At 58.7% G+C, this 27,031-nt stretch overlaps 15 protein-coding genes across 15 annotated transcripts in view; 6 read left to right on the top strand and 9 right to left on the bottom strand.

The window, feature by feature from the left end:
• Positions 1 to 15: 15 nt before the first annotated feature.
• Positions 16 to 1,171, bottom strand: SPRG_05766 (hypothetical protein; the record flags this gene model as incomplete). The annotated part of the gene is made up of 1 exon (XM_012345049.1): positions 16 to 1,171. Exon 1 carries the CDS (start codon positions 1,141 to 1,143, stop codon positions 16 to 18), a length of 1,128 nt encoding a protein of 375 aa, XP_012200439.1. The 5' UTR covers positions 1,144 to 1,171.
• A 953-nt stretch (positions 1,172 to 2,124) lies between these two features.
• Positions 2,125 to 2,586, top strand: SPRG_05765 (hypothetical protein; the record flags this gene model as incomplete). Its single annotated transcript, XM_012345048.1, has 1 exon — positions 2,125 to 2,586. One exon carries the CDS (start codon positions 2,125 to 2,127, stop codon positions 2,509 to 2,511), a length of 387 nt encoding a protein of 128 aa, XP_012200438.1. The 3' UTR covers positions 2,512 to 2,586.
• A 361-nt stretch (positions 2,587 to 2,947) lies between these two features.
• On the bottom strand, positions 2,948 to 3,998 carry SPRG_05764 (hypothetical protein; the record flags this gene model as incomplete). Its single annotated transcript, XM_012345047.1, has 4 exons — positions 2,948 to 3,396; positions 3,453 to 3,606; positions 3,655 to 3,816; positions 3,873 to 3,998. The coding sequence occupies 4 exons, from the start codon at positions 3,996 to 3,998 to the stop codon at positions 2,948 to 2,950; spliced, it is 891 nt and encodes a 296-aa protein (XP_012200437.1).
• Positions 3,999 to 4,586: 588 nt separating this feature from the next.
• On the bottom strand, positions 4,587 to 4,871 carry SPRG_05763 (hypothetical protein; the record flags this gene model as incomplete). Its single annotated transcript, XM_012345046.1, has 2 exons — positions 4,587 to 4,814; positions 4,869 to 4,871. The coding sequence occupies 2 exons, from the start codon at positions 4,869 to 4,871 to the stop codon at positions 4,587 to 4,589; spliced, it is 231 nt and encodes a 76-aa protein (XP_012200436.1).
• A 252-nt stretch (positions 4,872 to 5,123) lies between these two features.
• SPRG_05762 (hypothetical protein) lies at positions 5,124 to 5,850 on the top strand. The gene is made up of 2 exons (XM_012345045.1): positions 5,124 to 5,528; positions 5,578 to 5,850. Exons 1-2 carry the CDS (start codon positions 5,160 to 5,162, stop codon positions 5,731 to 5,733), a joined length of 525 nt encoding a protein of 174 aa, XP_012200435.1. The 5' UTR covers positions 5,124 to 5,159; the 3' UTR covers positions 5,734 to 5,850.
• Positions 5,851 to 6,178: 328 nt separating this feature from the next.
• Positions 6,179 to 6,713, top strand: SPRG_05761 (hypothetical protein). The gene has a single exon (XM_012345044.1). It carries the CDS (start codon positions 6,190 to 6,192, stop codon positions 6,664 to 6,666), a length of 477 nt encoding a protein of 158 aa, XP_012200434.1. The 5' UTR covers positions 6,179 to 6,189; the 3' UTR covers positions 6,667 to 6,713.
• A 21-nt stretch (positions 6,714 to 6,734) lies between these two features.
• SPRG_05760 (hypothetical protein) lies at positions 6,735 to 8,804 on the bottom strand (the record flags this gene model as incomplete). Its single annotated transcript, XM_012345043.1, has 8 exons — positions 8,472 to 8,804; positions 8,256 to 8,425; positions 7,984 to 8,213; positions 7,735 to 7,929; positions 7,274 to 7,685; positions 7,075 to 7,220; positions 6,964 to 7,026; positions 6,735 to 6,914 (listed from the first exon to the last, which is right to left on the bottom strand). The coding sequence occupies exons 1-8, from the start codon at positions 8,783 to 8,785 to the stop codon at positions 6,735 to 6,737; spliced, it is 1,710 nt and encodes a 569-aa protein (XP_012200433.1). The 5' UTR covers positions 8,786 to 8,804.
• Positions 8,805 to 8,873: 69 nt separating this feature from the next.
• Positions 8,874 to 9,313, top strand: SPRG_05759 (hypothetical protein). The gene is made up of 2 exons (XM_012345042.1): positions 8,874 to 9,000; positions 9,050 to 9,313. Exons 1-2 carry the CDS (start codon positions 8,889 to 8,891, stop codon positions 9,166 to 9,168), a joined length of 231 nt encoding a protein of 76 aa, XP_012200432.1. The 5' UTR covers positions 8,874 to 8,888; the 3' UTR covers positions 9,169 to 9,313.
• A 74-nt stretch (positions 9,314 to 9,387) lies between these two features.
• SPRG_05758 (hypothetical protein) lies at positions 9,388 to 10,334 on the bottom strand (the record flags this gene model as incomplete). The annotated part of the gene is made up of 3 exons (XM_012345041.1): positions 9,388 to 9,824; positions 9,879 to 10,114; positions 10,165 to 10,334. The coding sequence occupies 3 exons, from the start codon at positions 10,332 to 10,334 to the stop codon at positions 9,388 to 9,390; spliced, it is 843 nt and encodes a 280-aa protein (XP_012200431.1).
• Positions 10,335 to 11,244: 910 nt separating this feature from the next.
• On the top strand, positions 11,245 to 12,822 carry SPRG_05757 (hypothetical protein). Its single transcript, XM_012345040.1, has 7 exons — positions 11,245 to 11,588; positions 11,634 to 11,756; positions 11,803 to 12,036; positions 12,080 to 12,229; positions 12,295 to 12,396; positions 12,444 to 12,572; positions 12,618 to 12,822. Exons 1-7 carry the CDS (start codon positions 11,262 to 11,264, stop codon positions 12,765 to 12,767), a joined length of 1,215 nt encoding a protein of 404 aa, XP_012200430.1. The 5' UTR covers positions 11,245 to 11,261; the 3' UTR covers positions 12,768 to 12,822.
• SPRG_05756 (hypothetical protein) lies at positions 12,820 to 14,502 on the bottom strand (the record flags this gene model as incomplete). The annotated part of the gene is made up of 1 exon (XM_012345039.1): positions 12,820 to 14,502. One exon carries the CDS (start codon positions 14,500 to 14,502, stop codon positions 12,820 to 12,822), a length of 1,683 nt encoding a protein of 560 aa, XP_012200429.1.
• Positions 14,503 to 15,522: 1,020 nt separating this feature from the next.
• On the bottom strand, positions 15,523 to 16,794 carry SPRG_05755 (hypothetical protein). The gene is made up of 5 exons (XM_012345038.1): positions 16,698 to 16,794; positions 16,609 to 16,650; positions 16,362 to 16,552; positions 16,150 to 16,315; positions 15,523 to 16,102 (listed from the first exon to the last, which is right to left on the bottom strand). Exons 1-5 carry the CDS (start codon positions 16,785 to 16,787, stop codon positions 15,581 to 15,583), a joined length of 1,011 nt encoding a protein of 336 aa, XP_012200428.1. The 5' UTR covers positions 16,788 to 16,794; the 3' UTR covers positions 15,523 to 15,580.
• Positions 16,795 to 17,416: 622 nt separating this feature from the next.
• On the bottom strand, positions 17,417 to 19,205 carry SPRG_05754 (hypothetical protein; the record flags this gene model as incomplete). The annotated part of the gene is made up of 1 exon (XM_012345037.1): positions 17,417 to 19,205. One exon carries the CDS (start codon positions 19,203 to 19,205, stop codon positions 17,478 to 17,480), a length of 1,728 nt encoding a protein of 575 aa, XP_012200427.1. The 3' UTR covers positions 17,417 to 17,477.
• Positions 19,206 to 20,850: 1,645 nt separating this feature from the next.
• SPRG_05753 (hypothetical protein) lies at positions 20,851 to 25,264 on the top strand (the record flags this gene model as incomplete). Its single annotated transcript, XM_012345036.1, has 7 exons — positions 20,851 to 21,328; positions 21,378 to 21,725; positions 21,779 to 22,045; positions 22,132 to 22,264; positions 22,313 to 22,668; positions 22,719 to 24,527; positions 24,578 to 25,264. The coding sequence occupies exons 1-7, from the start codon at positions 20,858 to 20,860 to the stop codon at positions 25,262 to 25,264; spliced, it is 4,071 nt and encodes a 1,356-aa protein (XP_012200426.1). The 5' UTR covers positions 20,851 to 20,857.
• An 807-nt stretch (positions 25,265 to 26,071) lies between these two features.
• The window catches only part of SPRG_20045 (hypothetical protein), a gene marked incomplete at both ends in the record, with an annotated part of 1,703 nt that continues 743 nt past the window's right edge, over positions 26,072 to 27,031 (bottom strand). The window contains one exon of the mRNA XM_012345183.1: positions 26,072 to 26,954. Coding sequence (XP_012200573.1) covers positions 26,072 to 26,954 — 883 coding nt within the window. The remainder of the gene's footprint in view (positions 26,955 to 27,031) is intronic.

The following is a 27,031-nucleotide window of genomic DNA, read 5'->3' as shown; positions in this document are numbered from 1 at the left end:
TATGTTTGTACATTATTAGCGCGACGACACTTGAAAGATAATCTCGGCGCCGGCCGCGACGGGCGCCACTATTCGAAAGTCGCCCTCGTCCGTGATCGCAGCGTTGACAGCGATGTCAGTGCCTTGGGATAATTGCTTGGGCGCGTGCTTGATGGCGACCTTGCGCCCATGGACGTCCTCCGAGTGGTACCGGAGCGACGCGGCGAGGCCCGTCTCAAAACTGCACAGAGGACATGCGTACACCGGCTGCCGCCCGCGCCGCGCCGGCACGACGGTTGCGACGCCCGAAGCCTTGGCGCAGCTGTAGCCGTGAGCGCTCTCGCAGTGCGAGGCGAGGTCGTCGATCAAGGCCGTCGTCTTGCATTTGTAGCCGCAGCGGGTGACGGGACACTGTAGCTCGCGGCCCTTGCATGTCGTCGGCCGATCGACGGCAAAGGCATCCAAATGCTCTCTCGTCACATGCGCTAGCAGCGTTGGCCAGCTCGGGATCGAGACCGAACAAGCTGGACACGTGTACGGACCCTTGGGCGGGACGAGGTACCGCGGGAACGGATCGCGCGCCTTGCGCTTCTTTCCAGAATGCGCCGCTTTGAGATGCTCTTGCAGAGCCAGCAAATCGGTCGTCTCGAAGAGGCAGCGCTCGTTGGGGCAGTCGTACACGGGCGCGCCGACCGTCCGATCAAAGGCGGGCAGCGCGTAGCTCGGCTCGTCGGGCAGGGTTCGCTTGTGGCGAGAGACGCAGTGCTTCTGCAGTTTTGGCCACTCGGTGCTCGCGTACGAGCAGTCGGGGCACCGGAACGGCACGGGCCGATCCTCGATTTGTACGAGGTCCGATGCGACGCCGAGGCCCGCGTGGTTGATATTGATGTGCTGCTTCACGCTCGCATGCGACTCGCTGCGGAACGCGCACTTGGGGCATTGGAGTTCGCGGTTCGGGCGCTGGAAGACCGCGACGGTCGCGTCGGCGCCGAGGTTCTTGTCGATGATAAAGTCGTCGTGCTTGGTCACGACGTGCCTGTAGAGGAGCTGCCACTCGCCCGCGCGGTGGGCGCAGGCTTCGCCAGGGCAGCTATACAATCCGTCCGAGTCCATCGTCACGTAGAACGTGTTTGGGCGCGACGACGGCTTGCTCTTGCGGGCCATGGCGTCCGTCCTGTGGCGGCTGGCACAATATCCGGATACGTACGATTGGATAAACCCACGCAACTGCACTGAAAAGGCTTCTCCAGCTGACCGCCCGAGACACTGGATTTGATGCTGCATGCACGGTTCGCATCGGTGGACGATGAGGATGCATGCTCGTATGGCGAAAATATATAGCGGGCGCCTGCCATTATTGCTTCCTCTTCGCGGCTACCTCGTCGCTTTCAACATGACCAATTTTATCCTGTTCATGTCGTTGTTCTTTGTCCTTGTGGACATTGGTCTCCACTTTGCGACGGCCACGTCAGCACCGATGCTTCACAGCGCCGCGCGACCCGCCATCGACCGATACACCGCCGTGCGGTAGCGGCCGCATCAATACGTCGCCCGACCCGTCGACGGCTCGCTGAATGATCAACTTGATGTAATACAACTATTGGAACGTAGTAAATAGAATGTATAACTTTCTTGTCGACAAGCATGGCGTCAGGTCGTGCTAGGTAAGCTAGCCGTGTGTCTTGCAGCCGCGGTGTCGGAGATGAGCATACGACATGCATACAAGCCGCCCCTTGAGGTGCATCGAATCGGGTACTGAATCTCGAACGATTGATTATTTCAGCAGTTGAACGAGTACAGGAGCCTGTGTACGACGTGTTCCTCGGTGAGGGAGGTCCACCACGAGATGGATCTTTCCGTGCGCAGCTCACTCCCAACGACCAAGTGCTCGTGCCCAACTGAACGAATAAAACTATAGCTTTCGAACAAGCCATCCGGTCCACTGGTCCACACGTTGGGTAAACCCTCTGCTAGCCTCAAACATGCGTTTTGGCAACTGGATCGAGCGGGCTATCCAGCTGCCGCGTCGCTTCTACAATATGCCAACCATCACAAGCAGTAGCTCTGGATGAATGCGTTCGCCACTTGCCCGCTGTACATACGCGCGCGAACGATAAGCAGACTCACTTTTCCGTTTTCCCCACCATGTTCAAGGGCCTCTTCCTCTCGACGCTTCTCGCCGCCTCCGCGATGGGCCAGCTCACCGAAGTGCTCAACCTTGTCTCGAGCATCGCGCAGGCCAACCCGATGGTCAACGCCGCCGCGATCCAGCAGAAGGTGGGCACCTTCTTCACGCCGCTGAGCCCCCAGCAAAAGGCGCAAGACGACGCGGAAATGAACACGAACGCGTTCTGGACGGCCAAGTGGGGCGCGGCGCCCGTCGTCGATGCGCCCGTGCAAATGGCGGCTCCGGTCGCCCCCGTCATGGCGGTGTTCGCTCCGTCCGCAGACGAGCCGACGACGCCGCCGGCAGTCGCCGTGCCCGAGGCCTTGAACATGTCTGCACCGACCAACGGCACACAAGCATTCTAAGCATACTATCGCTATATCGTGTCTGCCTCTGCCCTCACAAGTATGACTGTCTAATAATGTATTTCCTGTCCCCACGCCAACTCGTCTGACAAGTCGACACAACGCAAACTGCACTACTATATACCTTACTCGTGTAAGCTTAGTACGCAGGACCAGCGTCGACATGGCCGAGCTTTCGAGTCTACTTGTCAGCCAATTAACTACGAAGGGACGTTGGCTGGACACGATATCAACGTCTGATTTTTGGCCACTTTAGCGCAGTCGGTCGATGGCGCTTCGTCGATCTCAGTCCTTGCAAACGAAGATGGCAGCCCGCGGGATGAGACCAGGCTGTGCGTGTGCGAAGCCATGCGTGCGAGGGTTTATTGGGTCATCGATGGCTGTAAACATAATGAAAATGGATTACGTGGGAACTAAGGTTCTAACTCGAGTCGCTTTACGCCCGGCAGTTTTCGAGGTCAAAGACAATAATGTCGGTCGCGCCGAGTTCGTGCAAGTCGTCCATGATGTCGCCGACATCCGAGCGGGGTACCATGGCCGAGACGGCGAAGAACGCTTCGTTAAAGAGCGGGTTGATCGTCGGCGCCTTGCGACCCGGCGTGACCTTGATCGCGTGCTGGAGCTTCTCGGAGCAAACGTTGTACGTGATCATCTTGTACTGCTGCGCAAGGATGAAGCCAAGAAAGCGCTGGTGGATCTTCTTGACGAGCTTTTCATGGCGCGTCTTGGGATTCGAGATCAAGACCGCCTGCGTCGTCATGATATTGCTAACGATCTCAAGGCCCGCAGCCTTCATGGTCGTGCCGGTCTCGACGAGATCGACGATGCCGTCGGCCAAACCGAGGCCGCACGCGGCTTCGACCGAGCCGCCCACGTACTTGATCTCTACCGACATTCCACCATGAGCTTGCTATCCAGTTGATACATCGATACAAGCGTACGCGTCGGCGTCGTGGTTTCAAACTGCTTGAAGTACTGCGCCGTGATGTGCGGGAACGACGTGACGATGCGCTTCCCGGCGAGCTGGCTCGGGTGCGTGATCGCGCTGTTCACGGGGCCTTGCACGGCCAGCTTGCACCGGCCAAATTCAAGGTTCTAGCCTCGTCCTTAGGCTCGCATAGAATGCAAAATGAGGCCTCGTACCATGAGCTCGTGGACCGTCGTCTGCGACTCAGCAATGATGTCTTGGCCCGTGATCCCGAGGTCGACGTTGCCTTCGCCGACGTACGTAGCAATGTCCGAGGCTGGGAGGAAGACGAGGGTTACTGGCAGTGACGAGCACTGCGCAATATCGAGGCGGTTGGGCTACACAACGAGAGCATGCATCTTCGACATCGCACGTACTAATAGTTAGTACATACCCGGTTGTAGTCGAGGCCGGCGCCGTTGAGGAGCTTGACGACGCTCTCGTAGAGGCGGCCCTTCTTCGGAATTGCAAAGAGGAGGTTGTCCTGCTTGGGCGGGGACATGGGCGCTGCCATCGACATGATCGTGTTCGTGCTGGAAATTGAATACTGAGCAAAGCGGGGATGAAAGATCTTCCTTCGAACTTCTGGTGGTACGCGTGGGACATACCCGTGTTCATCGGCTTTCCCTCGGTTGAACAACCTTCATGGCCATTTTGACCTTTCAACATCCCTTATTCTTCCCGATGACGGACAGGATGTCATTAAAGCGAGGTCGTGTTGCAAGGCCGTCCTCCAACTGCATCTAATTCTTGTGGTCTGCTTGGAGACACCAGCTGCGCATGCAGCGATCGCGACGCCACGGTGTTGGCACACTCACGCCCGAGCTGCAAGCAAATGGCGTCATCTTCGGCTTCGGTGGTCTTCCACGATGCGTCGCCGGCACTGTACCTCCTGGTCATTATTGCAGCTGGTGGCGACAAGAGGATCCCGTCGCTGCTGCGATCGGTGCACTACTGAATGTACCTGCCAACGCGGCGCTGCGTGCCACCTCGGCGACATCACAAGGATGGATGGCAAGGATTGTCCTGCTGCAGCTTGCTGCTCGCCGCTCGCCACCGCCCGGTACAAAGACAGTTTTAGAGTAGACGTGCATTGACAAGAAAAGGGCTACTTGCTGTGCCAGAGGCTCAGCCACGCCGAAGTGATCGTGTTGGTCTGCTCGATGGACTGCGTCATCTCCTCGAGGTTGTCGCTGAGCCGCTTGAGCGCCTGGTTGAAGTTGTTCATGGCCTTCGTGCTGGCTTCGTACTCGTCGGCCTCCTTGAGCGCCGGCGCCGGTGGCAGGCGATGGCCCTCCGTACTCTCCATGATGGCGCCGTCGACGTTTTGTCCAATCTGGGCGGTGCGCGCCGTTTTCGGTGCGCTCATTGGCTATAATACAATGCCAACCATCGAAAAACGTATTTTTACTTCGATATTTATATCGGCCTACAGACACACATATATAGCAGGTACATTTCAATACAAAATACATTGCTCGCCCCTTGGCTGAAAATGGAAGGCGTGACGCGCACATGATCGCGGTGCTGGGATTGGCCAAGAAAATGGATCTTTTCTAGGATTGGTGCATTGGACAGAAAGGACGCGGGGATTGGTCCCTGGATGCATCGCGTCGCTTGATTGGGCGTGGTGGGAGGTTGAGATCTTAGCGTTCACTTTCGATTTCGGCGACTTTGCACCATGCACGACTTTGAAGCTGCGCAAGCCCACTTCCTCTACGAGCACCGCGAGCCGTGCAGCCAGATCGCGCTCATCCAGATCGTCACCTTCCTCATCTCGTTCGTCTTCACGTACGTGACGTGGTGGTCGGGCCTCTTTGGCCTCCTTGTCGCGATCGTCGGCTACTACGGCTGCCTCACGCCCGTCGTGCAGAGCAAAGTGAGCTTCATCCAGTTCTACTACTTCGGCAACTGCTTCATCCTGCTCCTCCAAGCGCTCTCGGCCATCGTGCTCATCGTCGTCGTGAGCGAGTGGGCCATCGTCACCGCGTGGGGCTGGGTCGTCATCGTGCTTGGCACGGTCTGCTTCATCTTCCAACTCTACATCACGGTACCTCCTCATCTGTGTGGATCCAGGTCTAATGCGAGTGTGTCTGTAGTACATGGCCATGCAGCGGTCGCACTCGTACCGTGCCGAGCTCATGCGCAACCCGCCGCCGGCCGAGATCATGGTCTACTCGCAGCAGGCTGTGTACACGGCCGTGCCGCAAATGGTCACCGGCTACAAGGCGCCCATGGACACCAAGTCGATCTAATCGCGTCCCTCTTCACCTGTTTGCATTATCGTATGCAGCTAGCTTTTGTATCATGACATGGAAATGAACGTGGTGGCGACTTCGTCGCGCACCTTAACTTTCGGTGCGTCTCTTGCGAGCAATGATGACGGTGGACTTATAGTCATCGAAACGGTGCGGATGACGAGCCTCCAACGGCGCAACCTGCGGTGCTAAGGACTTCCAACGGTCGCTTCTCACGCCGTGTCTCCCAGCTGTCAGGCTGCCTTCGCTCTCCACGCACACTAACGACGGTACTGGATTAACTTGTCTTGGTATTGCGCCACTCTCTAAAGTTGAGTGTCGTGTTAAGTTGCATGTTGAAAACCTGTGACATTCAATGTGCGAGTATGTTGTGTGGGAGGAGCTTGGGCGTTCCTATATCGAGGTGGATCGGGCCAATATTTGGTTGCCGACCATTCATCCATTTTGAGGCCGATGTTTCCTCGCCTTGCCCTCATCGGCGCCGTGGCGCCGCTGCGCGTGGCCAGCCAGCGCCAGATCAACCGCAAGCTCAAGCACCCGGCCACGCTGCGCAAGCTGGCGCGCAAGGAGGCCGAGAACCCGACGCCCGAAGTCGTCCGGAGCTTGAAGTACGAGCCGACGTACGTGCCGGAGAAGGTGAGCTTCAACGGCTGGTCGCCGGCGCGCGCCGAGGGCCCGCTCGAGGGCCTGCCGTTTACGGTCAAGCGCACGTCGACGGGCTTGCAGCTGCCCGTGTACCGCGACTACCGCAACGGCCGCACGCGCATCATCACGATCGTGCGCCGCTTTGACGGCGACGAGGCCGAGTTGCAGCAGGAACTCTCCACAGTATGCGACGGCTCGCCCGTGCTGTCGCGCCCGGGCCGCTTGGAAGTCGTCGGCGACTACTCGCACCAAATCAAGCAATACTTTACGGGCCTCGGCTTCTAAAGCACTAGCATAGACACACTACTAATACAGACATCGACAAACCAAGCGCGTCTCATTAGCAGCGACGCTTACGGCAGCGCATTCATCCCGTACACGTCCGCCATGACGTTGACGACGAGGTCCGAGAGGCTCGCATCGCTCGTCGCGACCCGCAGTAGGAGCGGCTCGAGAGCCATCAAGTAGGGCCACGTGCCTGCGTGCAGCGACAACTGCGAGAGAAGTCCGACCGCCAGCCGCGCCGTCTCGGCCTACTCTGGTCATGGGCCACCGCCGAATCGTAGTAGTAGAAACGCATACCCGGCCGCTGGCAACGAGCGCCCCAAGCCTCTCCATCGCGTCCGGCTGGCGCGCAATCCAGAGCTATTCCAGTCATCTGCGCCGCTGTCCGCACCACGTCAAGAAGCATACCCGCATCGCATCGTTGGCCGATGCGACGTAGTAGAGCACCTGCAGCGCCAGGTCGCGGATCTGGAAATCGGCTTTTTTTCCATCGGGCGTCGCGCCGGCTTGGCGCGAGACGAAGACCATGCCCATGTTGGCCCCGACACGGTCGCCTACATCATCGGTACAATCGTGTCTGTTGCCGTGTCGACCGACGAGGTGCTACCGGCGCGCGTCGGCGACAGCGATGCGTCGAGGTCGCGGCTCGACGACGCCAGATACGGAAGCAGCCCGACGTCGTAGCCGAGGTCCTCTTGCAGCGCGGTGTCGTGCCCATCGTCCATGCCGTCGTCCATGTCGTCGTCGTCGTCGTCGTCGTCGTAGAGGCCGGCCGTGTCGTCGTCGTCTTCGTCGAGGTGGCCGTCTTGCCGGCGGCGGCTCAGGAGCGCAACGATGCACGGCAGCGCCAGCGGGAACCGCGCGTGGGCGACGACGCCAGCGACGCGCGCCGCGTCACCGAGGCAGTTGGCAAGAATGTCGAGCGACTGGAGCACGACCGACCGACGCGGAGCAGACGCCGTGAGCGGCCGCAAGACGACGTCCCACTCGTCCGCACGCATGGTCACGGCGCGGGCCACCTACATCTCGCCGTCTCCGACACCCGCTGCATACAAGCAACGATTCTACCTGGACGAGAATGTCCATGGCGTACGCGGCCGTCTCGTCGTCGTCGGAAGCGTTCTTGAGGGTACCAAAGAGCCACGTGCGGAGCGTTGCGTGCGCTGCCAACGGCGCTTCGTTCTCGCGCACCATGCTGAGGTTGCGCACGATATTGAGCACGCGCAGCCCATGCTCGTGCTGCTGCGTCGCGTCGCGCGGATCCTACATGGACGAGGAGAGATGTGGACGATCTATGTGGCCATGGACCGAACCCACCGTGGCCGCAAAGAGCCGGACCGACGCCGGCAACGATGGTGATGTTGGCGGCGGCGGGAGCTGCCGGCAGAGCGCGTCGAGGAGCCCGGGCGCATGCGCAAAGTGAATATCGCAGTCCGTGTCGGACGCGTGGCCGTACGAGAGCACGGTGAGCTGGTTCAAGGCCCATGCAATGTGGTCGGGCAGCGTCGAATCGAGCGCGAGGACGAGGCGATGGAGCAGGCCCAAGTCTACGTGCATGGTCGCATGCAAGCGTGTGTGTGGCGATGTACCTGTGAGCTGTTGTCGATGCGTCTTGAGGCGCTTGGTGACCATGGGCAGCGGCGTGTAGCGGATGCTCGTCGTCGCTTGAATCTCGGGGTGTGTTGCAATCGTCTCGAGCTGCGTCGGCCGGTGCACGGCCTTGCCATGCACTTGCTGCAGCTCGAACGATCCGAGCCATCTACAGCATCGACCTCGCACCTGCAACACCGTCGACGACAACGTACGTGGCATAAAGCTGCTGGAGCGCAGGCGCCGTCATCTTGAGCTTCATCGAGGTGGCCACGGTGGACCAGAGGTTCTGTTCCGAGACGCGGCTGGCGCCGCCACGCGCGACGACCTCTTCGTAGAGCTGGACAATGTCGAGGAGGCGTGGGATGCTGAGCGTCGCGTCTGGTACGACCGGCAGCGGCTGCTGCTGGAGCGCGGGCAGCGCCTTCGTGTAGAAGGTGAGGAGGCTCTGGAGGATGCGGTTCTTCCCGGCGTGGCCCCGGCAGAGCAGCTGGAGCTCGACCCACTGCTTCTGCGGCGTACCCTGCATGCTCACTGGCCGTGCTTTATGATTCGACCCGCGTGTGTTTTGTGGGAAATAGAAATTCCCACGCCGCTTGCTTATCCGGAGACATTATTGCAAAAGGAGCAGCATGGAGGCCGAGCTGGTTCGGCTGGAGGCGCTCCGCGACTCGTCGCGCGACCTCGTCGCGTACCTCGAGAGCGCCCGCGAGCAGTTTGACGCGATCCAAGAAGAGAACGAGAGTGCGTATGCCTCTGCTACCACCGGCTAACGCAGCGAACACCCTCGTAGAGGCCTTGCGCATCATGGAGAACTGGCACGCTGTCTTTGCAATCGCGAACGGCGTTGCCAGAATACAGAGCGCGTCCGAGACGTCGGGCGGCTTCTCGAGCGTGCCTGCGACGCCGTAAGACCGTCCATCCACCTCCATCCAACCACGCTAGAGGACGCATTGCATGTTGCAGAGCTCGCAGCAGGTGCAGCCAAGGTCGACACGCCATCTTTCGACACTAGCACGCCAACCACCCAAAATGCAAATGGTATACGTACATCGTGATGAAGTCGCACGAGGTGTATGTCGAGTGCTGTTATGGCCATGTCGCCGCGCTGGCTGATGGCACATGGTGCGTCTAGTCGTCTCTTTGAACGACGCAGAAGAAGCGCTTGAACGGGAAGAGCACATGGCCGTCGGCTTGGACAGGATACGCCGCCGCAATCCGCGACGCATACTCTTGCAGAAAGGCCTCGCGCACAGTAGGGTCGTCGATCGCATGGACGTACGGCCCAAGGCCCGTCGACGACACAAAATCCACAACGGGATGACGATATGCGGGTTCTTTGTCGCGCGGCGCTGGTAGGAGCACCTGCGTGTACTCGGTGCTCCACAAGTGGATGTGGTCCGGGCGCGCGATGGCGGCAAAGAGGCCGTAGTACGCCGACGGGTCTTCCTCGGTCGTCACCCAGCGCACGCCTGCGATGTCGACGCCAAGCGCGCGGGCTGCTTCGGGCATGAGCACGTGGCTGGCTTGGACGCGGGTGTCGGGCATCTGAATGGCCAAAACGCCACCTACGACGCATCGATCGAGGTAGAAGGCTAATGGCTAATGCGGGCAGACCGTACCTGGCTTGAGGAGCGAGAAGAGCCGTGGCAGGAGCACCTTGTGCACGTCGAACGAAACCCAATGCAAGGCAGCATTCGAGAAGATAACGTCTACAGGCTCGGCGACCGAAAAGGTTTCAAAGTCCGCTTGCGTGTACGCGACGTTGTCGACGATGCCGGCGTGCGCGGCGCGGGCGGACGCCAGCATGTCTTTCGACGAGTCGACGCAATGAATGCGTGCGTGGGGCCAGCGCTCACTACCGCCTCATCATCATGAGCTGCGTCCTCGCGAAAAGCAACATGATACCGCATAAAGGGCGTGATGTTGCCCGTGCCGCAACCCAAGTCGACGATCGAGGCAACGTTATTGGGCACGTGGATGCGCTGGAGCAAGTCGAGCGCGGGCTGGAGACGGCTGGACTCAAACTTGAGGTAGTGCGACGGCGCCCAGGCGCGGGCGGCGCGCGTCGTGGTCATGGTGCAAGTTGACTAGTGCGGATTGCAAGACTGAAAGGCCATTGGCTGAAATCCTTCATTCGTACCCTTGATTGGGGGATTTTCGAGCCAACCTCCAAGCTCGGAACGTGATCTTGCGATCCCGGCAGGCTTGGAGGTCGACCACAAATCCCGCGAAAGGACTTCCAAGGACCGCACGAATAGCGATGTTGTACACTGTACAGTGTAGTCGACGGACATCATTCTCAATCCTACTACAGTGTACGTAACGCCGAATCCTTGATACCTTGACACACATGCAGTCGCCAAACCACCAGCGTGGACGTCGTATGCCGCACAGTCAGTCCAGGACACGAGAGAGAAGTGACCTGATTGGTTTGATAAGGACACCAGGATGGGACCCATGGAAGCTCTACGACACCACTAAGAACTCAAACTTAGTCGTCGCTTGCCACCTTTCAACCTCTTTTTCTCGGGCTCTACGCCTCCAACGGTGACGCGGCATAGCATTTCGTACTCTCCAAAGTGTCGTCTATTACTGAGCCAAGAACGAGCGATTCCATTTTCAAGTCGACTTTTGGCCGCCGAGCCCGCTGGAATCGGCCACGGCAGCGTGGCTGGCTCGCATCGACTCGGATTGGCTGAAATGAATGGAATTGATCCACTCCAAATCCCCTTCATTGGTGTATTTATGATAAAATGCATCATTTCAGCCAATCCAATGTCTTCAACAACTCGCACCACGCTCAATCTCAAAATGAAACGCCACGGTCGACAGTCGACCATGGCAGCGACCTCGTACCGCTCGACGCCGGGATCGATCGAGTACCTCGACAGCTACCTGCTTGCGTCGGGTGACCGGCTTTTTTCTTGACACGTCGACGTTGGGAAAAGGCGGCGTCGACCTAAACTCAATTTGAAACCACTTTGAGTAACGCTTCGTACACGATGATCCAAGCGTACGTGAATGGTCCGCCGGGCGCGGGCAAGACGACGCTCTCCAAGGCGCTCGCCGCGTCGCTCCACCTCACGCACCTCGCGACCGGCGACATCCTCCGCGACCATATCAAGCAGCGGACCGAGCTCGGCAAGGCGGCGAAAAAGTGCATCGCGGCCAAGACGCTCGTGCCCGACGATATTGTTGTCGACATGATCGCCGACCGCGCGCTGCACGCGCCGCGCGGCTACGTTCTCGACGGCTTCCCGCGGACGCCCGAGCAGACGCGGCTCCTCAAGCAGCGCGGCATTTCGCCCAACGTCGTCTTGCTGCTCGAGGTACTACTTTAGCCGGCCAGTGTCCTGCATATGACAATGGCGTAGCTACCGCAAGACGAGATTCACACGCGGCTGCGCGGGCGCCGCGTCGACCCAACGACGGGCGACATTTACCACGCCACGTACCACGTGCCCACGGACGCTGGCGTTGCCGCGCGCCTCCTGCACGTACGTCTATAGAGATATTGGCAAGGTCGAGCGTCGTGGGGTTTAGCGCGACGACGACCGCGCCGAGAAGATTCCGGCGCGGATTCAAGCGTATGCTCAGTACGGCGCCGCCACGAACCGCGAGTTCACCAACATCGCGTACGACCTGGACGCGGACCGTCCCATGCGTGACGTGGCCGCCGAGGCCGCCGACATTCTGCGCTCCGTGAGCAAAGTTCAGGCCAAGCGATCTGAGGTGTCCAACCAGCTCTCGGTGCAGACGCCGCTGTCGGTGAAGAAGGTCTGTCTCATCAGCGGCGTGAGCGTGGCTGAGCGAACACTAGCTGGAGCCGGAAGAGTCGGATGTGAGTCCACCCAAAGTTCGCGTGAGTCTCCGCGCCGAGACAGCGCGCGCCAACAAGATCGATGCCGAGATCCAGCGCATGGGCCTCGAGCTCCATGCGCCATGTGTCGACAACAACCATCTCAAAGCGGTTTGTTTTGTTTTCTGATTTTGAGACCTTGATAGATTGATATGGACGGAATTGGTGGAACATAGGACACGGCCATGCTCGTCGAAATGGAGCGCTTCAAGACGATGCTTATCTCTGGTTTTGACGTCATCAAGCACGGGCGGCGCGGCGCCCCGCACACCCGGACGGTTCATCTCTCGATGTGATCAACCTAGCCCTAAACCCAGGACTCTAGTTGTTTGCTGACGTCGAGTTCAAGCGGCTCTTTTGGCAAAAGCCAGACAAGAAGGAGCTCAAGCCCAAGCTCGACCAAAGCATTGCGCTCACCGATGTCATTGAGATTGTGCAGGGCATGAAGACCGAGGTTCGTCTTAGACATTTTTTGTGGAGTTTTCTTCACTTTCTCTAGGTGTTTAAACGTTCGGGCGACTCGAGCAAGGCGGGCCGGTACCTCTCGCTTGTCGCGGACGACCGGACGCTGGACATTGAAGCCGCCACGGACGACATTTGCAGTCTCCTCGTGCTCGGCTTTTCTGAGCTCACCGCCCGTAGCGAGTAGGGCATCGACAAGCAACAAACTCTATATACTAGTACACATGATTTCTATACGACTACTTGAAGGGCCGCGGCATGCAGCCTTTCCCCCCGGCGATAACGAGGCAGCTCGTCGAGTCAAACATGGACAAGAGACTCGCAGCGATCGAGTACAAGAGCACGACGGCACAAAAGAGGAGGATGCCACCGCCCACGTACGGGTACAGCGCGCGGTCGAGCACTTGGAGGCGGTGGAGCGCGGGCTTTTGGTTGGGCAGCAGCGCGACGCTTGCGCAGGCGAGGAGCGTCGTGCCATAGTAAATCGCGTACGTCGATGCGACTTGGTGTCGGACGTGGTCCGAGTCGGCGATGATCGCTGCTTCGCTGACGTCAAAGAAGGAAAAAATCGCGTTGGCGACGACCGGGCCAAAGGACGACGGGAGGTTCGAGACGGTCGTCATGAGACCGTAGAGGACGCCTTCGTTGCCAATGTCAGCGAGCTCGACGATGAGAAACGACGACACGATGAACTGCATCGCGTACGGAAGGTTCTCCGTGAGAGGGACGCCGAGGTAGAACCACTGGTTGCGCACGACGTTGTAAATGGTCGCAAACTGCACGATCGCGTCAATGCCATTGGCGCAAAGGGTCGTGAGAAGCAAGACAAGGTGCCAGTTCCACATGGTTCCGTACCGGCCCATGGCGGCGAGCGCAGCTGCAAAGAGGAGGTTGCCGCCGATCGTGACGAGCTGGCTGTTGATGTTCTCGACGTGCGCCCAGTGCAGCATGACGTACGGGGCGGCCGTCGAGGCCATGCCGGCGTTGAAGAAATTGAAGAGGAAGTTGAAGAGCATCACTTGCCACGTCACGCGCCTCTGCACGAGCGCCCAGCACTGACGCACGTAGCCGGCAAAGCTCGCGCGGTCCTCATGGTCCTCGTCGTGGTCACCGGGATGCGTGTCGTCGCAGACAAAGAGTGCCGTGATCGGCAGCATGACGGCGCATGGAACGACAGCAAGAAGGAGGAAGATCGTGTTGACGCCCATGTCCCACGAGTAGTTGCCGGCAAAGCGGTTCGAGTTCAAACCGACACCGACGATCGCGGCGGCGACTGCGGACGCTAGAGTCCGCGTCATGTAGACAAGCGATTGCATGCGCCCACGCGTTGCCATCGACTCGCGCTGCGCGATTGAGACGACGAGCGCGTCCGCGGGCACGTCAGCAATGACATACGAGATGGTCGCGAGGCCGAGAAGGATCGCAACGACACCCGCGGTTCGGGCGCTCGCGGCCTCGTCGCTGGTCTCGTTGAAGGGCAGGCCAAAGTCGAGGGTCGCGAGGGCGACCATGCAGAGTAGCGTGCATGCCCAGCCGAGAAGCATGTACGGCTTGCGGTGGTAGCCAGCGATTGGCACGCAGTCGGAGAGAACGCCGACAAAGACCTTGAGCGACCAGCCGAGCGTGAGAAGGGTCTTGGCCGAGTTGTACTGGTGGCCTTGTACGTGAAAGTAGCCCGTAAAGTACGGGTAGAGGAGATTCGGGAGTGACCCGTAGAGGAGGCCGATCGCTACGTACTGTGAGAGCAGCGCGAGCACGGCCGGGCTGCTGTACGAGGGCGTGCCCCCCGGGCGCAAGGCGCCACCGACCGTAAGCCGAATGCTGTCGGTCACATCAAAGCTGGCCTCTGTGAACGGTGATGCGGACGAGAAGACGCCGGAGCGTCGCTCGTAGAGGTCCATGGACGGACGGACGTCGGCCATGGCGCGGCGAAAAGTGTGCCAGCCGACGCATGGCACGCGCGCGGACTTTCCCAATACTGTCTCTGGTCGACCGGCCATGGTCCACCACGCCGTCGGTGGATTGTCTTTGACGCTCCTGCTACGCGTACCGCAGAGAAAATGCTGCTGGTTTTGGGGTGTCGCGCGTCGAGTGTACACGGTCGGAGCTCTTAATGCGAGCTTGCATGCGTGTCATTTTCATCGAGACTAAGTTGAGAATAGGCTGAAGTGGGCGCAATCCCCATCAAAAGCGTTAGGCTACGTTGGCGCCACCCAAGGAAAGCATACAAACCTCAAGAGATGGACACGTTAGGCAAGTGGGATGCCATCGGATGCACTGCGCAATGGGTGCGGCGTGGGTGTCGTGTTGCTCAGTATTATTAGTACTGAGCAGGAGCGAGCTACCAAGTACTGAGTCAGTACCCGGTAGCTCGCTCCCTTGTCGCCCTTGCATCGCTGCAGTCGCGAGCGAAAGTCGACGTCGCCTTGTTTCCTGCGCACTCCGCGAAGGACCCGAGAGACTGCGGGATCGATGGACTGGAACACGAGAGCACGAGGAGTGCGAGTTGTTGTCGCTGCGCCGTGTCGCAGGCGCGTCGCATGTATCTTGCACCCATCTCAACGTGGCACTCGGAGGGCATTTAGCGGCTGTCCAGTCCACACGCTTGCTTCGTTTAACGCGTTTTACAATAGGCTCGGCAGCATGGACGACTCCTTTCCGACACCGCCAAGGGTCAGGTCGTCGCAAGCTGTCAGGGGTTCGTTGGAAATGTCAGCGATAGCAGCGGACCACGGGACTTGAAGCAGCCCTTTGCCCAGGCGCGTGTCGGGGTCCCTTGATGGGCGGCGTCGAGTGCGAACAAGAAGCGGTAGACATCATTAAAACATGCAGTCGTGCGGAGGATACGCCGTTGCATTGCGATCGTCGGCGCAGGTGTCGAGAAAACCCGCCAGCTTGCGTGCAGAGGACAAGTTGTCTTACACGAGCGGAACCCGACTCTGATTCTACTACAAAGGTGGTCTCTACTACTACTATGTTATCGCATAGTCGGTGGTGGTTTTACTCCAAGGCATCACTCTCCATGGATGGGTCGTCGTTGTTGGCCGCGGCCGAGACGGGTGCAGGTGCCATTTGAACTTCATGAACCGAGAGATGCTCAAACGACTTGATGGACCCAGTGCGCCGGGCATGCGGGACGTCTGTGAGCTCGTCGACGACCGAGATCTTGGTCGATCGGCGTCCTTCCGACACCTTTGTCGCCGCCATCGTCGTACCTGCCGTCGGACCGAGCTTGCGAGACTGCTTCCAGTCGGCGGCGCTGTCGGGCGTGACGCTGTCCCCTTTTTTAGCAGGCGTGGGCGGCGATTTGGGGGTTTTGGACGGTACGTTGGGTTTCAGCGGCCGTGACGGCGAGAGGCATTGACACTTGAGCATGCGAATGCAGCGGTTCTGCATGCCGTACTTGAGGATAAAGTCGTACGTGCCCATGCGGAGGTAGAGCAGGTACGTATGGAAGCCCGTGAGGGCGCCGTACGCCACGCCCAGCACGAGGCAAATAATATTGTGCAGCCAGATCGCCACCTAGTGTAAACACAGCTCTCACCTCCGATCACACAAAATAGGGGTACGAGAAGGCCGTCCCGGTGCGCTGCCGGATGCCACACGAGAACGTCGTCGAGCCAGTAGGTGGCCAGGACGATGCCCACGATGGCTTGGTACAACGTTGCGCAGGTGCCGGATAGGATCAGGAGGTAGAAGGGCTCGTAGTTCGCCTCGCCGATGCACGTATTGAGCCTACGCCCATAGGCATCAACGGATCATTGACGAGCAAGGTCCGTACCACGTGCAGTGATGGTCGAGCCCTGGGCTGTTTTTGGCACAAGCGCTGCAGTACCGAATCGGCTTGGCCGGGACGGGGACGCACCACTTGCGTGTGGCGATTGCAGCCGCGGGGTTGCGGCTCTCGCAGAGAAACCAGCAGACGAAGAAGAGGGCCATCCCGGCGACGTACGGCAGAAGCACCCACAGCGCCTACTCGTGTAGCGACAACATCATGAGCCGAGATTGGTCCAAAGCGTCGCACGCACGAGGAGGTCATTGAGGCAGCTCACGGTGATGGCCACAAATGCCTACGACGCGACGTGGTGACGTGAGAGGCCCGACGCGTCGTACGTACGGCAAAGAGGCACGGCTGCAGGACCCAGCTCGTGACCTGGTCCCTCGAGAAGGGCTGGTGCAGCCCGTTCACGCGCACGCTTGCATGCATCGACGCAATGCCAACTGAAATGCAAGATGGAGGGATGTGGGTGGTCTAATATTAGGCACCGGTCGCCGCCATCTTTCGCGTTTTCTGTTGCCGCGTGTTTTCTATCCAACCCCTCGTCCTGCTCGTCCAGAAAAGCCGTGCTGCGTAGATCGACATAGATATCACCGTTCTCTGATGAGATTTGTCGTCGCGCTGATGGGCTACGATGCGGGCGCTCACTCGATGACTTTGGTGCCACTCGTGTGTGCTGCAGCGCTGGAAAACGGGATGGATTGCTTAGCCCCTCAACGCCTAACTTTTACTACGGATCGTTCGTATTCTCATGTCCTTAAGCAACACTTTCATCAACGTACTGTGGTGCTCGTCAAGTACACGAAGTGGTCTGGGAACTGGTCATCGTGGTGAACTGTCTCGTGAAATTTGGTGCGACTCAACGGCGGCGAGGCGATTTCGCACTCGTCGAGGTGCGTGGAGAGTGTCCAAGCCCAACAAACGTGGTCACCGGGTCATTCCAACGCTTTTCGTGCACGGGGGCTCGAGATGGAGATGCATTTCGAAAAATCCTAGATCTTGGTTCGGCACCTTTGATTTAGCGTGTAGGCCACGTCCGTGAAATTTAATGACAAATTGGATTTTGCAATAGAAGACACGACACGAGGAATACATTAGGCGCCTGAAACGCTCGCCAATTTACTTTTTGAGGCACGTGCCGTTCTTGCGGCCCTTGCCGCCGGCGACGCGGAGGCACTTGGTCGACGGGTACACGGACAAAAAGTTGGTCGTCACCGAAAACGTCAGCGCGAGGAAGAAGACGATCACCAAGAGGGCACCCGCGAGCTTGCTCGTCTGGCCACGCTTCTTCAACTCTTGCATGGCTTCCTTCTGCGGCGGGAGGAGGAAGAGCCAGCCAAGCGCCGCCAGCTTGCACGCGTACGAGATGAAGTAGCAGTACGTGACTTCCCAGCGGACATGGTTGTCATCAACCGCCATCTGGTCCATGGACACATCAAAGTACGAGTCGATGAGCTTGTAGATGACCGATGCAAACGGCGATGCGAGGTTCGAGATCGTCGTCACAAGACCGTAGGTGGCACCCTCGTTACCAATGTCGGCGATCTCGACGGCGCAGTAGGTGGCGACAATGAAGCGGATACCGGCGGGGACGTTGTCGGCCAGCGGGACGCCCGTGAAAAACCACTGGTTGCGGAAAACGTCCCAGATTGTGACAAAGATGACAATACCATCAATAAGGATGATACCGATCGTGCCGAGGGCGATGACCCAGCGCCAGTTCCAGTGGAGACCCCACTTGCCGACGGCCGCCATGACGAGCGTCATGATGAGGTAGCTCAAGACACCCGAGAGGGCATCGTTGAGCGGCTCGACTTCGGCCCAGACCGACGCCATCGGACTGCCTGGGGTGGCGCCGATGCCAGCAAAGACCTGGTTGATGAACTTGAAGGCGCAGATCTGCCACATGACCCGCTTCTGAAGGAGGCCCCAGAAGTTGGAGATGTAGGCGCCAAACGGCGTGCGCTCGGTCTTGACTTCAACGAGAAGGAAGAGCGTGCTGAGCATAATAAGAGCACACGGCACGAGGCAGATGGCGTAAATGACGTTGGGCGACACCGAGTAACTGAACGAGCCACCGTATTCCTCACCGTTGAGGAGGAACGCGATGCAGACCTGGGCGACCGTCGAGCCAATGTAGCGGAGCGTGTAGATGGCGGTCTGGGTGCGGCCGCGGATGGCCACGGGCTCACGCTGGGCGTACTGGACGACCATGGCGTCGGCGGCGCAGTCGGCCATGACGTAGCCAAAGCTGACAATGACCGAGAGCATGACAAACTTGCCGCCCTGGTCCGGCGCGTCAAAGTTGTACCACTTACGAAGTTCCGGAGTCATATTGACGCCGGTCGGCACCTTCTTGGGGCAAGGAATCTCACGCGCATCGCAGTACGGGTCCGGGAACGACGAGAACGTCATGACACACAAGCATATCGTGGCAATGACCCAGCCGATGAGCATCCACGGCTTGCGGCGGTAGCCCATGATGGGCACGCAGTCCGAGAGCATACCGAAGAAGACTTTGAACGACCAGCCGAGGACGACGAGCACACCGTAGGCCGACACTTGGTAGCCTTCCATCTTCAAGTAGTTCTGGAAGACCGAGTACTGCATGCCGGGCAGCATGCCGTAGAGAATGCCGATGGCAAAGTACTGCGAGAAGAGCGCGAGGGCCTCGCGGGAGACGAGCGAAAGCGCACCACCGGCGACGAGCGCGCCGTCTTCGAGCTCACCGGGCGTCTTGGCGTCGGCGTAGTCACCATCGACATCCTTGTCCTTGGTTGCCGACTGGATGTAGGAGACGCGCTCCTGGAGGTCCATTTGGCCGAGCTCCTTTTGAGTCGTGGCCATCTTTGTGTTCTTGGAGGCAAATCAAAAAGTGAGAAGGCGAACCGAGCGCGAAATCAACTTCAAGGAGGCTGCGTAGTACGGTGACCTCGCGCAGAAAGGACCTATATCTTCGTAATCACCTCCTGTCCCGCGTAGTACAACGTCAGCCGCTCGTTTTGTGAAGCCAAACGCGACAGCTGTTGGTTCGCTTCTTGGTTGACTTGACGACCTGCCACGCCGGCGGAAACTGAATCAAGAGCATCGACAATCTGGCATTCTTGCATCGTTGCGTAGTGGTTACAATCGCTCGAAGTATCACGAGATACATCAATCAATCTATTGTCTGTGGTGCAGCTTACGGAACAAGTACGAGTGCGGAAGTGGGGGAGGTGCCCTTTTCTGAGTTGACCAAACGACATCTGGTGCAACCGGTGTGCGGAAACTAGCGCAACCATTGGTGTTTTTCTATCACATTGTGGTAACGCGTCCAATGGTTGTGTTAGATTTCAGATCCGTCAACATCTGCGTGCACGGGAGAAGGTTATGGGAGTCAGAACGGGAGTCCTCGAGCTCCTCCGCGAACAACACTTTGACCAAAGAGGACCTTCTTCGCACTTGACATTGGGCGTCTTGGAAGTTTGCTGGCTGTCATTTCTCCAGCTGATTAGGTGAAACGGGTCACGGCACGCGAGAGACTGTGGTATCGCATGATTCGTCGAGCGTACCGTAAACCAAAGAAGCTCTGATGCCAAAGCACCTCGTTCAAGTGAAAAACCGTGCCATGTTGGTACAGTACTACGGTCGCGAGGTCACTTGTTGAAGTGACGAATCAGAAGGTCAAAAAGCAGAAATATCACGCATGCAAAGTGGGCGTAGCGAATGTGCATAGTGAGCGCAAATGTATTTTTCAACACCAGCAGACTCATACAAAAACCAAGTTCTTTTCTTCTTGGGCCGGGTCCGGACCGTGGTTTTCAGGTGTATGCGAGGACCAAGCGCCCGCCGCGGCCATTGTACGGCGTTCAAACTGAGCCCCTGAGTTATAACACTAGCGTCAACATCGTGTCTTGACTCCATGTTATCGGCGTAGGTAACGTGTGTTGATCTCCATGACGTTTGCTGATGGGCGGGGGTGAACTCCATGGCTTAAATCAAAGCTCCCGCATGTCGTCAGAGTCAAAGCGCCACATTTACTGCAACCCCGAAAGAGAGTGCTTCCCACTACTGCATACCTACGACCCCTACCAAAGCAGTTTGATTTGGTGCCATTTCAGTGACGCAGCTACCAAGTAGGTCGCGCATCTCGCATTGTCAGCATCGTCCTGCGTCTACTGATGGCACATGACGCAAGGATACATAGGTACCCTCGTCCGTCATACATGCAGCGTCCGCAAGGCGCTGCCGTGTGCATGGCGGACGCAGGGACGGGCGGGGTGTAGACTAGCTACATGGCACCAACTTCAGTAGCAAGAGCGTCCGGTCAATGCACATAGCCGAGCGACATGGCGGCGACCGCCGGCCTGTCAAAATCACCAAGCGACTTGGTTGTCACGAGACAGAAGATACCACTGGCACACGGAGCGGGTGGGCAAAAATAGTCGAAAATGTATAAATTTAGCTTTGCCGTCTTTGAATAGATATCGGTTGAGCAACCATTGCGCGATTGCCAGAGAATGGACCAGGTCGGCGCCAAGGCGAAGAGGGCCGAGGTCCAGCCCGTCTGCGTGCGGCGGGCGTCCTTCGCCGCCTTGCCCGAGATCCCTGCGATCGACGGCACGATCCCGCGCGTGCGCACCGACATGAACTTCAAGGGCCTCCAAGACCCGTACTCGGAGTGCCACCAGGTGCTCACGAGCTCGCTCAACGCCGCATCGATCGACACGATGCTCAGCGGCGGCCTCAAGAATTTCTTTGAAAAGTACAACCGCCTCGCCGAGACGACGAATCTGCAGCTGCAGACGCCCGAGATCCGCTTCTCCAACCTCTCGTTTTCGGCGCAGTCGAGCGCCAACTCGCTCTCGTCTGGCACCGTGGGCAGCTACCTCCGGCAGCTCTTCTTCCCGTTCTGCTGCAAGCCGCCGAGCGTCGAGAAGAATGTGCTGCACCCGATGTCGGGCGCGATTCCGCCGGGAAGCATGACCTTGGTAAGATGCAGTGGCATAAGACACTCAGTTCTGATGGGCTATATGATAGCTTTTGGCGAGCCCGGGCTCGGGCAAGACGTCGTTCCTCAAGGCGCTTGCGAACAAACTGCCGACCAAGCACACGAAAATCGGCGGCAGCGTTTCGTACAGTGGCCTGACGTGCGACCAGATCGACCTCCGCAAGCTCGTGGGACTCGTCGACCAGCGCGACAACCACATCGCGACCATGACTGTGCGCGAGACGCTCAAGTTTGCAGATCTCTGCCTCAACGGTCGCCCGAAGAAGAGGACGGGGTCGCAGTCCCCGACCAAGGCCGAAGAAAAGATGGCGGACGTGGCCAACTTGCGCACCGACCTCTACTTGCACATCCTCGGCCTCTCCAACTGCGCCGACACGGTAAGTCCCCCGTATGTTGATCTCTCGTCGTCAAGGTGGATTCCATTGCGTAGATCGTCGGCGATGACATGCTGCGGGGTGTGAGTGGCGGCGAGCGCAAGCGCGTGACTGTGGGCGAGATGCTCGTCGGCGGCCAAAGCATATTTCTCTGCGACGAGATCAGCACGGGTCTGGACTCGGCCGCCACCTTTGACATTGTCAACGCACTCAAGACATGGACCAAGTCACTGGGTGGCAGCTGCATTGTGGCCTTGCTGCAGCCACCCCCCGAGGTCGTCGAGCTCTTTGACGACATCTTGATGCTCTCGGACGGGCATCTGGTACGGTTCCCAGCACTTGGATTTCAGATCCAGAAACCATATGGCGCCGACATCTGGCAACACATCTGATGGTGACATGTGGGTAGGTGTACCACGGTCCGCGGACGTCGACGCTGCCTTACTTTCAGTCGCTCGGGTTCGTGTGCCCGGCGCGCACCGACCCGTCGATCTTCATGCTCGAAGTCGTTGCGGGCAGCGGGAGCAAGTACTTCAACCCTGGTATCAACTTGATAGTGTACCGAACGATGGATTTGAGCGTCCGACTAGAGCACCCGACACCGGCGCCGACAACGTCCAAGGCGTTCGGGGAGGCGTTCGCAGCGTCGCCAATGCACGCAGCCGTGCGCATGTGGCTCAAGAACAGCAGCCTCCAGTACGACGTGACCAGCGTCAAGCGCCTCGCGTTTCTCGCGCGCAGGACGACACAGTTCAGCCTCGCGTTCTGGGACAGCACGAAATTGCTCATGGCGCGCCAAGTGGTCTTCTGGGTCCGCGACAAGGAGCTGCTCTACGGCAAGTTTATCGAGGCGTGCGTCGAGGGGTTGCTGCTCGGCATCATCTACCTCAACTGCGACGCGTCGCTGTATTTGCGCATGCTCTTTTTCACGATTGCGATTTTTCTGGTAGTTTTCCTCTTTTTTTCTGGATCGAAAATGTCTGACAGAGTTCGTAGCGCCACGCATGGCAGCGCATCACGATCTCGCTCGCCGTGCGCAACGTGTTTTACAAGCAGCGGTCGCGCAATTTCTTCCGGACGTCGTCGTACGCGATCGCCGAGGCGGTCGTCCAGATCCCGATCAACCTCGTCGTTGCGATTGTGCTCGGCTCGATCTTCTACTTTATGAGCGGCCTCGCGCACGAGACGTCCGTGTACTTTACGTACCTCGCGGTCCTCGTCGTCTTCCAGCACGTCATTGCGGCGTACTTTACGCTGCTGAGCTCGATCGCGCCGACGATCACGATCGCGCAGTCGTTCGCGGCCTGCTCGATCGTCTTCTTCATTCTCTTCTCGGGCAACATTGTGCTCTTTGACCTCATTCCGACGTATTGGCGCTGGATGTACTGGTGCAACCCGCTTACGTGGGCGCTCCGGGCTATCATGCTCAACGAGTACAGCAGCACGCGCTACTCGATCGACGAGCGTGCCGACAAGCTCGATATGTTTGAGATCCGCCAAGACAACGAGTACATTGGGTACGGCCTCCTTGTGCTCTTTGGCTACTACCTCTTCTTCACGACGCTCAACGCCCTCGCGCTCCATTTCATCCGGTTTGATACGCAAGTGCGGGCGACGTCGCCCCCCGCGGCGCCCCCCGCCGGGGCTGCGACCGCGCTCACGATCGAGACGGCGCCGACGCAGCTCCCGTTCTACCCCGCGTGCATCGCGGTCCGCGACTTGGACTACTTTGTGAAGATGCCGTCGGGCGACGAGCGGCAGCTGTTGCAGCACATCACCGCGTCGTTTGAGCCGGGCACGATGACGGCGCTCATGGGCTCGTCCGGCGCCGGCAAGACGACGTTTATGGACGTCCTCGCGGGCCGCAAGACGGGCGGCCGCATCGCCGGCGACATCTACATCAACGGCGAGCCGAAAAACCCCGCGACGTTCAGCTGCATTGCCAGCTACTGCGAGCAGATGGACATCCACTCGGAGAAGGCGACGATCCGCGAAGCGCTCGAGTTTTCGGCGTTTCTGCGGCTGCCGCAAACGTTCGAGTACGATGCGAAGCTGAGCTTGGTGCGCGAGACCTTGACGCTCCTCGAGCTCGACAAGATTGCGCACGAGCGCGTCCTCAACCTCAGCGTCGAACAAAAGAAGCGCGTCACCATTGGCGTCGAAGTGGTCGCCAACCCGAGCATCCTGTTTTTGGACGAACCGACCTCGGGGCTGGACGCGCGCTCGGCGCAGTTTGTCATGCGCGGCGTCCAGTCGATCGCGCGCACGGGCCGCACGGTCATTTGCACGATCCACCAACCGAGCATCCAGATCTTTGAGCTCTTTGACTCGCTTTTGCTGCTGCAAAAAGGCGGCCGCATCGCGTTTTACGGCGAGCTCGGCGATGACTCGCAGAAGCTGCTCGAGTACTTTCACTCGATCCCGGGCACCGAGAAGATCCAGCCGCTCTACAACCCTGCGACGTACATGCTCGAGGTCATTGGCGCTGGCGTCGGCCGCAAGGACATCAAAAACTACGCGGATGTCTATGCGAGCAGCGACCTCTGCGCGGCCAACCGTGTGAAAGTCGAGCGACTGCTCGCACCGTCGCCCGATCTCGTCATGTTTTCGACGCTGGCGTTCCAGCCGATCGCGACGAGCCTCTTGAACCAGACGCGCTGGCTGGCGCACCGAGCGGTGCTCATGTACTGGCGCAGTCCCGCGTACAACTTTGTGCGGCTCGTGTCGTACCCGGTCTTTGCCGTCATCTTTGGTAGCACGTTCTACCAGCTGCCGTTTGGCACGATGGCGCACGTGACGTCGCATGTACACTATTGTCTGCATGTCGCCTGAGAAACTGATGCTCTCTGGTGTAGATCGGACTCATTTACAACATTATGGACTTTATTGGCGTCATCAACATGATGACCGTGCTCGACATGGCGAGCACAGAGCGCCCCGTGTTTTACCGCGAGCGCATGTCCAACTACTACAGCCCGCTGCCGTACACACTCTCGCTGCTACTGGCCGAGATCCCGTACCTCGTGGTCGTCAACCTCAGCTTTGTCGCGATCGTCTACTGGCTGGTCGGCTGGTACCACGACGCCGCGACGTTCTTCTTCTTCTGGTTCATCTACTTTGTGTACACATCTCTGTGTACTTTCGTGGGGATGTGGATGGCTGTGCTCATGCCCAACATCAAGGTGGCCAACGTCGCCGTCGGCGCGACGTCCTGCATCGTGAACCTCTTTGGCGGCTTCCTCCTCCCGTTTGTGCGCATGAAGTGGGGCTACAAGTGGCTGACTTGGATCATCCCCTCGAGCTACTCGCTCAACGTTCTCGTTGGACTTGTCGTCGCGCGCTGCGAGGATGGCGTCGGCCCCGGCTGCAAAACGATCCTCGTCGGCGGCCAGCCCGCAACGGTCAAGTCGTACGTTATCTCGAAATTTGGGTTCGACCCGGCCGAGATCTACTCGAGCAGCGGTGCGCTCCTCCTCGAGTGGGCGCTCATCCAAGTGTTTATCTACCTGACACTGCGCTTTCTGTGCCACCTTAAGCGCTAGATTCATTAACACCCCACATGACATGATTACATTCGCCCTTATCGAGCAAAACAAGAAGCGAAATAAGAAGCAAAACACCTGCACGCGACCGTCGGCTACACTATGCATTGCAGAGTCGACTGTGGGCCGAAACGCGTGGGACTTGGTTGTCCAGCAAATTTCTGGTTTTTGTCGAAGTTGGTGACTCAATATCACAGCTATGCCACCGTGTCAAGGGCTCGGAGATCCGCAACGGGGGCCATCGTCAGCTTCATGCTGTGCAACCTCAAAACGACGTCATCGCCAACTACGCTGTACGCGAAGCAAGCCTTTCTTCTTTCTCATGGGCACATCTCTCTCGTGGCGCTGTTATCATCGCGAAGTATATCTCTCTTGCCGAATACGGAGTCCATAGGAACAAGTTGTATGCGTACGATTTAACGAAAAAATCTTGGTGTCTGTTTTGAATCGTTGGCAGCCGTCGTGAGCAGTGGCAAGGCCATGGGCGTATCGGCCACCGCGAGCCGATGCGTCATTCGATCCGAACATAACCAGACCGAGCCCAGTAGAGGGCCAGATGGGGCTTTAGTGCCTCCAGTGGTGACTGCAAGACGACGCGACCCGCGACGACAAAGTCGTTTCGGGGGAAAAACGATGATCAGGTGTCTCAAGAGCTCCACACAAAGGCAGAAAATATATCCAGCAGCAAGACGCGGTTAACCCTCCCGTGTCCACACGTTTTTGCATGCCATAGTTGCATGGTAAGAAAATAAAGTTGATTGGTACATAATCAAATACGACACGAGACAGAGGCGAATATGAACGCGTTTACTTCTTGACTGGGCACGAGCCGTTGACCGTACCCTTGCCGCCGGCAATGCGGTAGCACTTGGTCGACGGGTACACGGACATGAAGTTGGTCGTCACCGAAAAGATGAGCGCAATAAAGAAGATCGCGACGAGGAGCGCACCCGCGAGCTTGCTCGTCTGGCCACGCTTCTTCAGCTCTTGCATGGCTTCCTTCTGCGGCGGGAGGAGGAAGAGCCAGCCAAGCGCCGCCAGCTTGCAGCCGTACGAGATGAAGTAGCAGTACGAGACCTCCCAGCGGACATGCTTGTCATCAACCGCCATCTGGTCCATGGACACATCAAAGTACGAGTCGATGAGCTTGTAGATGACCGACGCAAACGGCGACGCGAGGTTCGAGATCGTCGTCACGAGACCGTACGTGGCACCCTCGTTACCAATGTCGGCGATCTCGACGGCGCAGTACGTGGCGACAATGAAGCGGATACCGGCGGGGACGTTGTCGGCCAGCGGGACGCCCGTGAAGAACCACTGGTTGCGGAAGACATCCCAGATCGTGACGAAGATGACAATACCATCAATGAGGATGATACCGATCGTGCCGAGGGCAATGACCCAGCGCCAGTTCCAGTGGAGACCCCACTTGCCGACGGCCGCCATGACGAGCGTCATGATGAGGTAGCTCAAGACACCCGAGAGGGCATCGTTGAGCGGCTCGACTTCGGCCCAGACCGACGCCATCGGACTGCCGGGGGTGGCGCTGATGCCAGCAAAGACCTGGTTGATGAACTTGAAGGCACAAATCTGCCACATGACGCGCTTCTGGAGGAGGCCCCAGAAGTTGGAGATGTAGGCGCCAAACGGCGTGCGCTCGGTCTTGACTTCGACAAGGAAGAAGAGCGTGCTGAGCATGATGAGGACGCACGGGACCAAGAGGATGGCGTAAATGACGTTGGGGGGACACCGGAGTAACTGAATGTG

This window comes from Saprolegnia parasitica (genome assembly GCF_000151545.1).
Source record: "Saprolegnia parasitica CBS 223.65 unplaced genomic scaffold supercont2.21, whole genome shotgun sequence".
NCBI classification, from domain to species: Eukaryota; Oomycota; class Saprolegniomycetes; order Saprolegniales; family Saprolegniaceae; genus Saprolegnia; species Saprolegnia parasitica.
This window is presented reverse-complemented; position numbering and strand designations above follow the sequence as displayed.